The 14,680-nt window shown below is 41.2% G+C and overlaps 1 protein-coding gene across 9 annotated transcripts in view; it reads left to right on the top strand.

Moving 5' to 3' along the window:
- Nucleotides 1–14,680, top strand: part of PSD3 (pleckstrin and Sec7 domain containing 3) — a 739,247-nt gene that overhangs the window by 179,626 nt on the left and 544,941 nt on the right. For 2 of the 9 annotated variants that reach the window (XM_049866073.1, XM_049866074.1), the window contains exon 2: nt 1,722–1,878. The exons of the other annotated variants lie outside the window; for them this stretch is intronic. In XM_049866073.1, coding sequence (XP_049722030.1) covers nt 1,722–1,878 — 157 coding nt within the window. The remainder of the gene's footprint in view (nt 1–1,721; nt 1,879–14,680) is intronic. 9 annotated transcript variants of the gene reach the window in all.

Below are 14,680 nucleotides of genomic sequence, written 5' to 3'. Positions count from 1 at the left end.
GACCTTGATCAACTGGATTCCTTTATCTCTTCTGCTTGTTTTGAAAGTGTGGTGTGGTCTTGTGTGTGTGAATGTGTGTGTGTATTTTTAAGAACTGCCAACTATGGTTCCACTTATTTCTTTTTAGAAATTCCCAGGAAAAAAAAGGGGAGGATAAATGATGCATGGTCATAAGTTACTGGTGGAGGCTGGCTCTTGGCTGAGCCTTAAAGAGTGTGCCAATGCTGGGAAGGAAACCCTGGCTAATGAATGTGGCCCAGTGTGTTTTGTCACGGATTGAAAGACGCCAAAGAAAGGACCAGTCAAAGTAGGTAGAAGCCAAGAGATTTCAACAAGGCGGCTGTTGTTACCTTGCCAATGAAGAGATTTAGATAACCGGGGACGGGCACCTTCTGAACCACTCGCCATTCTTCAGTCTCATGACTGAATACTTCCATGTTTCAGTTTTCATTTCCCTTTTTTCTTCTCCTGTTAGCTTTCTAATGGAGGAAATCATAAAGAAGACAGTGGAACGTAGGTATAATCATGGAAGAATTATTATTGATTAGGCATCATTATGGAAGCCTATTTGACACTGACAAGACCTACTGATATATATTAATATGTTAGTGTTGAGCTATAGATAAGATCTAGAGATCTATGTGACTATACATATAAAAAAAAAAACCAAACCCGTTGCCATTGATTCAATTGCGACTCATAGTGACCCTATAGGACAGAGTAGAACTGTCCCATAATGTTTCCACAGTTGTAAATCTTTATGGAAGCAGACTGAAACATCATTCTCCCTCAGAGTGGCTGGTGGATTACAACTACTGACCTTCCAGTGAGCAGCTGAGCACTTAACCTCTGCGCTGCCAGGGCTCCTTAGTGAAGCTATAGATGTCTGTAGCAAAACCCCATTGTCATCCAGTTGATTTTGACTTATAGAAACCCTGTAGGACAGAGTAGAGCTGCCCTATAGGGTTTCCAAGGTGTGCCTGGTGGATTTGAACTGCTGACCTTTTGGTTAGCTGTTGTAGTCCCTAAGCATTACACCACCAGAGTTTCCATAGATATCTATATATATTGCTAAAGAAAAGGTATTGATAGCAATACCTCTGCATAAAAAAAAATATATACCCCTAAAGCTGCTTCTTGGGAACTCAGTTCAGTTTTAGAGTGGAGATGATGATGATGATGGTGATGATGATGACGATGACAATTCTCAGCTAGATGCGTGAAACCACATATTCCTGTAAATCTCCAAAACTTCAGAACGTATTCACTTTCTTCAGCAAACGAGGAGGAAAACAAATTTCACCTTGAAAAAACCCTGGGAATTTAGAGAGTTAGAACCCACCAAAAATCATCAACCAGTTGCCGTTCAGTCAATTCTGACTGACGGCAGCCCCGTGTGTGTCAGAGTAGAGCTGTGCTTTATAGGGTTTTCGATGGCTGATTTTTTGGAAGTAGATTGTCAGGCTTTTCTTCCAAGTTGCCTCTGGGTGGACTCAAACCTCCAACCTTTCAGTTAGCAGCCGAGTGCATGAACCATTTAACTACCCAACCCATTGCCATTGCGTCAATTCCGACTCATAGCAACCTTACTTCTCAAGCATCATAATGCAAAATAAAGGCTGTCATTTGAAAGGTCAGGGACATTTGGTCAAAAAGCACTTATCTCTAGCACTTAGATTTGAAAGCAGAAATGAAGACTTGCTAATCTCATTGGTTCCCAGGTCTGGCCCTGTGGCTCAGGATGCAGTGCTGGGCACACTATGCAAAGCCAGAAGTCCCCATGGTTACAGGACATGGAAGTCTGCCTGGCCAGTGCCCTGGAGAGGAGGCTGCCCGCAGCATGCTGAGAGGCCTTTGGCGAGCTGGGAAAACGAAGAGGTCCGAGAGAGTGAAACCTTGAACTCGCTGTAAATTCTGGTTTCTTTCCTATCTCCCTTCTTTTTTTTAATCTTCATAATTCACTTCCTAACCTTTCTGCTTTTGTTGTGGGAGTGATTGAAGATCCCAACTCAGCACCCATATGCAAAGTTTGTATTTATTTTTGTTATAACTGATAACTTTGCTTTCCTAATCCTCCCACTAGGCATTTGGGTGGGAGGAAGAGGAAACTATTTGATCGCACTAAATATATCTACCAGCCACTCCTTGGAAACACTGTAGGGAAGTTCTACTCTGTGCCATAGGGTTGCTCTGAGTCGGAATCGACTTGATGGCAACAGGTTTAGTTTTAGTTTTTTTTTCTCATAGTTTAAATCTCCTACCCTCCTGCTCAGGTAGTTTTGAGCATCAGCAGCTACTGCTGCTGCTGGAAGCAGCTGGTTGCAGAGCTTGGTATGGCCTGCTTTTCTTGTTCTTCTCATGTTCTTTCCATTTTTTTCTCCTTTGACCTGTCCCCTCTGTGAAAACAACAGTTAGAGCTGGAGGGAAGGGGGACCATTTTCTTCTAAGGGTATGAGGCAGTCTATGGAATCAAGAAGCCTGGGTTGTTGTCACCGCCCTGCTGGCTCCTGCTGTGGTGGCATCCCCTGGTCTGGTTCCTGGCCTGTGATGCGGGCTCAGCCACAGCTGGTTGCTATTTGGGTGGAAGGAAGTATCCGTGACTTTGACCTTAAGCATTCTGGTTTTCATGTTCTCTGCTAAAATGGAGATCTTGGTGTCGGTCACATAAGGAATTTTCCTGGGCAACATTCAGGCCCAACCCAACTCACTAGCCCAGAAGATCCTTGCAGGGAAAGTCAAACTTTCCTGTGGCTCTTGCCAGCAGTATGTGCTGTACCCGCTTCAGGCTGGGTAACTCTGCCTAGCAGGATGACTACAAGAGTGGGCTATTGGCTCCCATTCCTCAGTTAACCTCACAGGTCACAGAACCCAGCTGGGTTCTCCCCTTGATCCCCAAACCATGGAGAACTGGGATTTCCTCCATTCTCTCTGAAGTTTGTTGTTAGGTAGCATCAAGTCACTTTCCTATTCATAGCAACCCCAAGTGACAGAGTAGAGCTACCCCATAGGATTTTCTTGACTATAATCTTTATGGGAGCAGATTGCCAGGTCTTTCTCCCGTGGAACCACTGCATGGGTTCAAATGGCCAACCTTTTGGCTTAACCTTTGTGCCACCAGGGCTCCTTCAGAAGTTTAGGAGTTTTCTTTCCTGCATCTCGAGCCAGAACTAGAGTGTTTCTACTATCACACTGCTTATGCTCTGGTTTCTGGCTACCTTGAGTTCAGGTTTGGGAATACTGAAGAAAAGAAACCATCGTTTCAGTGTTACCTCAAAATCTGGTGTTTTTGCCTGATTTGCCTGCTGCTGTTGCCTTTTTAGGAGTTCTCGAATAGCTGAGCCATGCAGTCTAAGTTTCATAGCTGCATTCAGTGGGGGAGGAAGGGTGGTGTGTGTTTTCTCCACCTTACCTGGAACTACAACTTCTGGCAACTCTGTTTTGCACGTGCCAAAGTGGTTAAGAGCTCAGGCCCCTAACCACAAGGTCAGCAATTCAAAATCCACCAGCCGCTCCTTGGAAACCCTATAGGGCAGTTCTAGTCTGTCTTATAGGGTTGCTATGAGTCCTAATCAAGTCGATGGCATAAAACAACAGTTTTTTTTTTAACCCAATTGATTGTTTTTAAAAAATATTAATTTATTATTAACTAAAGTCATCATTATACAGAATAAAAATAAAAGATTACTAAATTGAGAACTTCTCCATACCTTGGTGTTATCTTCTGTAAAATGGGAACACTAACAATTCCTACTCTCTGGAGTTATTATGAGGCTTAAATGAGATAATATATGTGTAGCACTTAGCACTGTGCCTTGAACATAGTGTTATGTAAGCATCTGCTGTCATTACAGCATTAATCAGAAAGATACTAATCATTTTGTAATTGAGATCTATTTTTGGTATTTCAGATATGAATGCCAGGAGGGATAAGAAGACAATCAAAAATTTTAAGCAATTATATATAATGTAGAGGGCAGTGGTGGTTCAGTGGTAGAATTCTTGCCTTCCATGCAAGAAGCCCAGGTTCGATTCCCAGCCAGCGTAACTCCTGTACAGCCAACATGCACAGCCACCTGTCTGTCAGTGGGGGCTTGGGTGTTGCTATGATGCTGAACAGGTTTCAGCAGAGCTTCTAGACTGAAACAGACTAGGGAGACCTGGTCTACTTCTGAAGATCAGCCCGTGAAAACCCTACGGATCACAACGATCTGATCCCATTGTGCGTGGGTCACCATGAGCCGGGACTGACTTAATGGCAGCTAACAACAACAATATATAATGTAGGAGAAATTTAAAGTAAACAAAACATTTATTTTGTACTTACACATGAAAGCTAAGTGAGTAAAATACAATGAAATTTAAGCAATTAAAACTCCATGGAAAGTTTGATACCATTTAGATACCGTTACACAAAAATAAACCACGTTTTTCCCCAAAACGTTCTACCAATGTGAGCTTTTGTCATTAGATGATTATAAAATTTCTCGTAGTTTGTCTGAAAAACAATTTAACAAGTATCCTAAAATCATTCAATATTAACATGCTGAAAAATCTAGAAATCCCTACTAAGGCAGCTCCCTTGACTTGGGAAAGCAGTAACTAGTTCTTATTTTCAAAGTAATTATAGGGTATATTGGCTTAATTGAGTTATGCTAAAGGTGCCATGTTAAAAGTTCTGAGGAGTATCCCTTCCATCCTTTCCACTTTGGTATCCATTTTACACAATAACAGTTGTATATCTTTTGTCGGGTTGTTGGTTGCCTGCAGACATCCACGGGCCTTAGCCCTGCAAGTCCAGGACAGAGCACGCATTTGTAGTTTCTCAAAGGAGCACTGATGACCATTTTAGCTTGAACAACCGGCAGCATTCTATAACTTAGTTCATATCTCCGAAATGCCAGTATATTCCAACCCTGTTTCTCCTTGAAATTACTTTTTTAAGACAAAGAAAATTAACCAGTAAGTGTCTAAATTGTGCCTACTTGGCCTGTGCAAGTACATGCAGGACATCTTAGTGGAAAAAAAAAAAAGTGGGAACAGCTTCGTGTACTTCCTGTCCGTCTCTGAGAGGCCATCTCACTAAACCCTTCTACTTCCATACTGTGTGTTACCTGAGGTCCTGTTCCAACCCTCAGTATTTATCCTCTAACCTGCACCATCACCATAGGAAGATGGGACCTTTCATATCTCCTGTCTTCTGCCACTCTTCCCTTATGCCAGTGGCGCAACATTGAGAGAAGAGACGGGGTGCCACAGAGAGCAGGGTGGTCTCTTTGCAAATTGGAGTCCATCTTCCCTCATAGGGAGTAGAGAGGATAGTTGTTGTTGTTGTTAGGTACTATTGAGTCGGTTCCAACTCATAGTGACCCTGTGCACAACAGAACGAAACACTGCCTGGCCCTGCATCATCCTCACAGTCATTGCTAATCCTGAGCCCGTCATTGCAGCCACTGCATCATTCCATCTTGTTGAGCACCTTCCTCTCTTTTGCTGACCCTCTACTTTTCCAAGCATGATGTCCTTCTCCAGGCACTGGTTCCTCCTGATAACATGTCCAAAGTATGTGAGACGAAGTCTCCGAGAAGCACTCTGACTGTACTTCCGGGACAGATTTGTTCATTCTTCTGGCAATTCATGGTATATCAATATTCTTTGCCAAAACCATAATTCAACAGCATCAATTCTTCTTTGGTCTTCCTTATTCATTGTCCAGCTTTTGCATGCATATGAGGCTATTGGAAATACCATGGCTTGGGTCAGGTGCACCTTATTCTCAAACTGACATTCTTGATTTTTAATACTTTAAAGAGGTCTTTTGCAGCAGATTTGCCCAGTGCGATATGTTGTTTGATTTCTTGACTGCTGTTTCCATGGGCATTGACTGTGGATCCAAATAGCATAAGAGGACAGAGTGTATCCTTTATCTTCTGATCTGCAGGGTGCAGTGAAGACTACGATGTGGTCCAGGCTTTCAGGGATTACTTCCAAGACTGTGGTCTCGAGTCCCTAGCTCTCCCTTCCATCCAGCTCTTAAAGTCAGCTTGCCTGCTCCTCAACTTTAATTTTCTCTCTTTGCAACTTATGAGTGTGAGGAAGGAGATAGGGCACTTTAGTTGCTAGGGAATGAGAGAGGGATAACCAATGGGAAGGTGGCCTTTTAAGGGAAGATGGATTCTCACTGAATGTTCTAAGAGCCCAGGTTTTGACTTCCCTACTGCTGGAGATCTTTCTGTTCAAAGTATCCATCAATGCATAGCACTCCTTTGGTGAAGACTTTCAGAATCCTTACAGATTTGATTAGACACTTTTATTTGCTTTTTTCTTGTGCTTTAGGTGAACATTTACAAATCAAGTCAGTCTCTCATACAAAAAGTTGTACACACCTTGCTATGTACTCTTAGGTGCTCTCCCCGTAATGAGACAGCACATTTCTCCTCTCCACCCTGTATTCCCAGTGTCTATTCAACCAGCTCCTGTCCCCCTCTTCCTTCTCATTTCACCACCATAGACACTTTCTTAAATAACAAGTTTTCTGACCTCCATAGGGAGATTACATTGCCTAATAGAGTTTTCAGGAGACTTAAATCATTATACTGCTTTCATGATTTTTTTTTCCTTAAGTGAATATCCTAGAAGTCAAGATTTGATGTTCTAATTACATCTTTTCTAATACGCATTAAAAATAATATATAACTATTGAAACAAAATCAGAATCTGTGAGGGTGGGATCCACGCACCAGTATTGTAAAGCTTCCCAAATGATAACAATATCTGGTAAGTGTTGAGACCCTCTGCTTTAGAGCATTGTTATGAAAATAAATGAGATGTTGCATGTGAACGCCTGGCCCATTGGCTGGCACGTAAATGTTGACTTTCTTATCCTTATGCAAACATAAATGATTACTTCCTTGCCCTTCCATAGACCAGCAGCTTAAAATTCTCAGATTGCCAGTAAATGCCATTTAACAAGGTGGTATTTTTTAGCTTTCATTTCATTTTATGTGCTTTCATTGACTTCTGCCTGTCAAATCCAGATAAATTCAGTTTTAACATATTGAAGATCAAGGGCTTCTATTTGTCCTGGGTAGTCACTTGACACATTTTCTGTAGAAAAGAAGTATCACCATCAGACAAATCGTTGTGTGGCTGGATGATTTGTGGAGGAGTTAGTTGGCCAGGAAATCTAAGGAAAGTTTTTCTTCTTTATGGTGGCTCTAAGCATTAGGAACATAATGATGAATAAAAGAGACACAGTTCCTACCCTCTTGTAGTTTATGATTTAATGAGGGCAAAAGACTGCAAATAAAAGACAAACAAAAAATAGAAGTACAAATTGAGAAAAGAACTACAAAAGGAAACGAATGGATGATTGAATGAAAATAATGAGAAAACATTGGGTGTCTAGGAAAGACCTCTCTGCAGTGATAATGTTGAAGCTATGACCTGAATGTCAGGGAGGATTTCATCCAGATGACAAGTAGAAAGGAAAAGAATCTCAGGTGAAGGTGCAAAGGCCTTGAGGTGGTAAAATACTTGGTGAGTTCAAGGAATTGAAAGAAGGCCAATGTGATGGAATCTCAGAAAGAAAACAGGAGAGCAGTGTGCAGGGGCATATTACTACTTACACACTGTGGTTTATCCCAAATGCTGTGGGAAATCTTTGAAGAGTTTGGGACAAGGGAATGCAATAGTAGGATATTATTTTTTGATCACTCTGCCTGCTCTGTGGAAAATGGACTGGGCATAGGCAAAAATGGAGGCAAGGAGCACAGTTTGGGGGCTAGGTAGTGGTTCAGGAGAAAGGTGGCATGAGAATGGCTATGAGATAGATTGTGGAGGCAAGATCAGCAGGACATGGAAAGGGGATGTGTGAGTTGAGGGAGGAATAGGAGGAATCAGGGATAACTGCCCAATTTCTTTCTTGAGCATCTGGACTTTGGCAAAGACTTAGAACAAATAATTTGGGATTAGTGGAGAGGGAGGAGGATTAGAGTTCTATTTAGGATGTGTTAAGTCTGATGTTTCTGAGGTTTTCAAGTGGAAACGTCAGAGAGGTAGTTGGTATAAAGTCTAGTGCTCTGGGGAGAGGTTGAGGCTGGAGTTTAAAATTTAGGAATCACCAGCACTTTGGAGCTCTTTAGTAATCAGTAGAAAGGGTGAGATCAGCCAGGGAGAGAATATAGACAGAAAAGGGCAGAAGGGCAGGACGGAAGGACAGAGCACTGGACCTCTAGGATGGTTAGACATCAGGCAGCAGAGAAGCCTAGCATAAGTGTTCGCAAAGGTCAGGCACAGACACTGATCAGTTAGAACAGATGCCAGTAGCAGCCCTGAAACAGGGTCTCTAAAGCCCTCTTCTCTGCTAGGCATAGTCAAAGCAGATGTTTAGCAGGGTCAGGGGAGGGTCTAAGACAACAGGAGGGCTGGGCCTGGGGCTGGGGCTGAGGTGGCTGAGGACAGTAGCTATTTACAACCAGTATGAAGCATCTTAATATTTTAACAATGCCTAATTTTTTTTTTTTATAGCCAAACTGGTGCAGGCCAGTTGACTATCAATCCTGGATTTTGCAAAAGAACACAAAAAGAGCTGCCAGAGTAATAGCTGAGGTTTTGGTGTCATAAAAGCCTGAAGGGTTAATTGTTCTAATGCTGCTGAGATGAGGCAACAAGGAGACCTAGTTAAGAAAAACTTCAGTGGAAAGATGGTGGTGGGTCGGTTTCCAGTGGGTTGTGGCGTAATTGAAGAGCACAGGCCACTCCTTGAGAAATTTGGCTCTGAAAGAAAGTAATGAGGCGGTAGATGGAGGGATGTGTGAAAAGAGGATAAAACCTGTTTGTATGGTGATGAGAGTTATACAGGGGGAATGAGTGTTGGTGACCTTGGATCAGAGGATGACCACGGGAGCACTGCTTTGAGGAGGAGAGAGAGGAAGTAGTATCAAGAGCTCCTGTGGACTACATGCTTAACCACAGGAGGTGAATGCAGAGATAGGCTGGTTTGTAGGTTTGGTGATAAAAAGACGAAAGACCATAGCCTTGCCTGGGAGCTTTCTCTTCTTAATGAAGTGCAAGCTGAGGTCATTACCTTAGAGATGAGGTGGGATCTGTAGAGCAAAGAAGCCTCTATCCAGCCTCTTTTTTGTGAATTTTCAGAGGGAATTTTTTAAATTATATTATTTCATATCTTTCTATTTCTTTTTATTTTGGGGGAGGGGAAGGGGTCACTGATCATTTATTTCCACAACTGTGGAAGGGGTTAATGAGGGATATTCGAGTATATTCACAGCAGTCAGGTATCAGTGTTGACTTAGTTTCAGGATATGGAAACTAGAAAACCAGGGATGGGGTTTAGAATAGCTGATGAGGGAGCCAGACTAGTAACAGGAAAAGAGGATAAACACGATATGTATTTCAGGGTCTGAATGGAATGCTGCCTGGTGAAATCTGAAAATAATAGTACTGCCTTGCTAGCATGGCTTCTACTTAGCCACATCTTGGTTTGTCCATGCATATTTATATGCTAGTTAAATTACATACACGGACTTTGTCCAATCTTTCCATCAGGAGCCCTCCCTTTACCTCGTAATACAATGTGTCAAAACTCTGGCTTCTCTTTCACCGAGAAGAACAGTTCCAAGACATATTTTAGGTTTAATCCAAATATTCAGACATCCATATTCTACCTGGCCTGATCAATTAGAGTAGAAGAAGGTCAGCTGTCCAGAGGCCACAGCAGGTATCCTTTGTAGCTTCTGAGTTTTAGATTTTACGTTGGAATAATATCTCTTGTCTGCCTATATTTGAAAAAGATGAAAGGAAAGGAAGTTAGCCCGTGAGAATGTTTCTGTAAATGATTGCATTTAAATGAGGTTAAAAATCAAACAAAGAACAGCAACAAGGACACAGTATGTAACATCAAGGAAGGGAAAAAATCAGACAAACACAGATTTTCAAGAGGATAGAATTACATTACGGTAGAATGCATCTTTAATAAGGCATGCAACGGCATTTTCATTACCAGAATGAGTAATTTTGGGAAGCACTGTGTTGTCTTGCCATATGCATCAGCCTAGAGACTGAGTGCTGAGTTCTATTGAATTCTGTTGTCTACCGTTGTTGGGTGTAATGGGTTTTCAGTCAGGTTTAAGGTAACCTGAATACAGGAAAGGGCACCACTGAGAAGATTAAATCTGTGAGGTCCACAGGTTACAGAAGGAGGCATGGGTTAATTTCGGTCTAGGATTTCAACATACTGGCCCTAATTGTGTAACTTTGCTTTGTCAACACCCTTTATCCTGAGCACTAAGTACATTTACCCTCTCGGAACCTTTTACCTTTGCTTGGTATCTTGAGATTGAAATATAGGTCAGTCCTTTCACTCCATGACACTGGTGATATAAAAAAAAAAATAGATCAGTGAAAATGTTTACAAGTCATCTGGAAAGTCAGTGCACCATTAGTTAGTCTGAACTGCCTCCTCAGTAACCCTCTTCAGCCGTTGTATTAGTTAGGCTGGGCTAAAATATGTTGAGGCAACATAGCAACCACTAATCTCAGTGGCTTAACACAACAAAGGTTTATTTCCTGCTCACGCAAAATTGCGTAAAGAGAAGAGAGGTCCAGAGGTCACGCAGAGGCTTTGCACTGCCTCAGCCCGGAAGTGGCATGCATCCCTTCCACTCACATTGACCTGCACTGGGCACGGTGCCCTGCTGACCGGGCCTGCAAGGAGGCTGGGCCTACTACACTCCTCCACGTATCCAGGAAGGAGAAGCAAACAGGATAGGGTGAATGCCAGAAGTTCCTACCACAGATTTTTCTTTCTGCTGACTATATATGTAATATCACATATGTCTGTACTGTATATATGTAATATCATATATGTCTGTAATGTATATAACATCCCTATTTTCCAAATGACTCAGTTCAAAAATCCTCCACGCCTAGAATTTCAGGTGTACCAGGCTTAAATATCATGTTATTAAGGGGGAAAATTATTATCATGATTTCTGTTTGAGAACAGGATTTTGTTCCTTTGCAACCACCAGCACTACTTATTTCCAGAACTTTTTCATCACCCTAAACAGAAACTCCATAGCCATTAAGCAGTAATTCTTCATTTCCCTCTCCTCAACCGCTAATCTACCTCGGTCTCTATGCGTTTGCCGGTCTTAGATATTTCATATAAGTGGAGTCATACAGTAGTTCTGCTTTTGTGTCTGACTTATTTCACTTAGCTTAATGTTTCCTAGGTTCATCTGTGTTGTAGCATGTATCAGAACTTCATTCCTTTTCATGGCAGAAAAAATACTCCATTATTACGCATATACCACATTTTGTTTATCCATTCATCTGTTGATGAACTGTTGGGTTGTTTCCAGAAGAATAGGCTTTTTCAAAATCCCATATTTATAAAATGGTTTCAGATTCATTTCAGTGTGCATACAGGTATTATCAAAACTACCTTTATTAAAACTATGAAGTCCCTGGACTACATTTGGCAAAAATCCAAATGAAGACTCCTTACTGCATTTTTGAGCATACAAAGAAGTAGAGGAGATGGGAGGAAGAAAAAGGAGATGGTATGGGGCAGAGAAGTTGGGTCCATGGCAGGGTGGTTATAGAGCCCCAGGAATACCATTTCCTTCCTCTCTGCTTCCCCGCTTCCTCCATCCCTCCCTTCCTTCTTTCCTTCAACAAAAATTATTCAGTCTTTAACATGTGCCACAAACTCTGCTAGGCACCAAGGACACAATTATAAACAAGGTCGTCATTTTCCCTATATTAGTTAGGATAGCAGTCAGTGGCTGCTATAACAGATAAACCTCAAAATCTCGGTGACTTAACACAACAACAGTTTACTTTTCATTTATGTACACTCCAAAATTGGTGCTCCTGAGCAGTGGGGGATTGTTTTCAATAGTGATTCAGGTACCAGGATGCTTCGCGTATATGGTTCCACCAATTCAACATGAAGCTTCCAAAGTGCTTGCCTGCAACAAGCCAGCAGAAGGGGACGGCACAGAGAAGATCCCACGGAGGAGATTTTTATAGGCCTGGCCTAGCAGTAACATATATCGTTTCCATGGCCATGACCCAGGTCAGGGTCAGTCAAATAGAAGAGACTTACTGGACCAGAGAGAAACAAGCCAAAGGAGCCCTCTTCTGGTTTAGGGAAACACGAATCAAAAATTTCATCCACTCATCTGTTTAACAAATAATTAGCGAGTGCCTTTTTTTTTTTTTTTTTTCTCTCCCAGGCACTATTCTAGGTACAGGGGATAAAGCAGTGAGCAAAACAGGCAGAACTTTTCCATCATGGACCTTCTTTTTTTTTTTTAACAGCTTTATTGAGGTATAATGAACATAAAATAAAGTGCACATATATAAAGTATATAATATGATGAGTTTGACAGATGCATAAACTCATAAAATTATCAACACAATCAAGATCATGAATATATCCATTGGTCCCAAAAGCTTTCTTGTGATTCCTTCCTCTCTCCTTCTGCTTCCTGCTTCTGCCCATCCCCAGGTAATCACTGCTTTGCTTTTGGTCACTATAAATTAGTTTGCATTTTCTAGAATTGCTTGCAAATAGAATCATACAGTATAAACTCTTTTGGTCTGGCTTCTTTCATTCAGCATAATTATTGTGAGAGTCATCCATGTTGTTAATATTAATTGTTCCTTTTATCGCTGAGTAGTCTACTATTGTATAGAGATTCCAGAATTTATCTGTCACCTGTTGATGGGCATTTGGGTTGTTTCTAGTTTTTGGCTATTGTGAGTAATGCTGCTATGTACATTCATACAGAAGTTTTCGTGCTGTCAGGTGCTTTTATTTCTCTTCAGTAAATACCTAGGAACGGAATGATTGGGTGGTATGGTAGATAAGAATTGAAATCTTTAAGAAATTGTTATATTGCTTTCCAGAGTGGTTTACTAGTTCATATTCTTCTTACATTTTATATTTTTTACATCCTAAATTTACATTTACTTTTAAAATGTTTGTTATATGTGATACTTTACAGTCATTATTATTTTTTTTTTGATTCATTTTTTTAAAATTGTGTTTTAGGTGGAAGTTTACAGCTCAAGTTGATTTCTCATTAAAAAATTTATGCATATATTGTTTTATGATATTGGTTACAATCTCCACCATGTGACAGCACACTCCCTCTTTCCACCCCGAGTTCCCTGTGTCCATTTGACCAGTTCCCGTCCCTTCCTGCCTTCTCATTCTGCTTTTGGACAGCAGCTGCCAATTTGGTCTTGTTTATCTGATTGAGCTAAGAAACACATTCCTCACATGTATTATTTTTTGTTTCATAAACCTGTCTAATCTTTGTCTGAAGATTAGGCTTCGGCCAACTCTTCAAACAAAGATTGGACTGTACTGTAAGACATAAAATGACTCTCCTGAAGAATGTGCTTCTTAGGTCAAGTAGATACATGAGACTAAATATGCAGCTCCTGTCTGGAGGCTTGATGAGAAGGCAGAAAGGGACAGGAGCTGGTTGAATGGACGGGAAATCCGGGGTGGAAAGGAGGAGTGTGCTGTCACATTATAGAGAGAGCAACTGGGGTCACAGAACAATGTGTGTATAAATTTTTGTATGAGAAACTAACTTGAGCTGTAAACTTTCACTTAAAGCACAGTTTTAAGAGAAAAAAAAAGAGTGGGCTTTGGGAATGGTTTCAGTTCTGGGTTAACAGAGCATCTGGGGAGCTGGACTTCTTCTAAAGTTGCAAATTCTACCTTAAGTCTCTACCCTTGAGAAAATTTTGCACATGTCTATAGGGACCGTGTACAGGATGTTTCTTACATTATTACTGTTTGTCAAAGTGAAAAATTGGAAGCAAACGTTCATCAACAGGAAAATGAATGGATAAATTATAGTATATGCATTCAACAGAGCACTATAAAGCTGGTGAAGTGAATAACCTCAAACTACAACTATGAACATGAATAAATCTCAGAAGCACAATATTGAGTGAAAAAAAGCAAATTGCAGAATTATTACTGCTAGGCCAGGGCTACATTTAAGTAAGTTCCAGAGCCCTGGTAAATAATACTGTATACTCTTTAGAGACAAAAATATATATTAAAAGTTAAGAGCATGCATGGGAATGATGAACATAAAATTCAGGAGAGTGGGTATCATCTCCAGGGTGGAAGTGATAGAGGGAAATGGATCAGAAAGGGTTACAGGGGCCACAGGTGTGTCCACAAAGTATAATTTCTCTTAGAAAATTTTGAAGCAAATACGGCATAATGCTTAGCCTAAATAAAAGCTAGGAAGTGAGTATATAGGAGTTCAACATATTATTTTCTATTTTTTCCTTACATATGAAAGATTTTTGGTATCTTCCTTAACCGGACTGGAGCCCTGGTGGCACAGTGATTAAGAGCCCTGCTGCTAAGCAAAAGGTCAGCAGTTCGAATCCACCAGCCACTCCTTGGAAACCCTGTGGGGCAGTTCTACTCTGTGTTACAGGGTCACTATGGTCAGAATCAACTCTATGGCATTGGGTTTGTTTGTTTTAACCAGACTGATTTTCCTCCTATCCTCTTCCCATACCATCATTCCCACCCCTACCCCTATCCACCCTGACACATATCCTATGTATTCCCTAATACCTCAGCCACTGGTCCTGACAAGGGGAAACAATTTTC

Source organism: Elephas maximus, chromosome 22 (assembly GCF_024166365.1).
Source record: "Elephas maximus indicus isolate mEleMax1 chromosome 22, mEleMax1 primary haplotype, whole genome shotgun sequence".
NCBI classification, from domain to species: domain Eukaryota; kingdom Metazoa; phylum Chordata; class Mammalia; order Proboscidea; family Elephantidae; genus Elephas; species Elephas maximus.
This window is presented reverse-complemented; position numbering and strand designations above follow the sequence as displayed.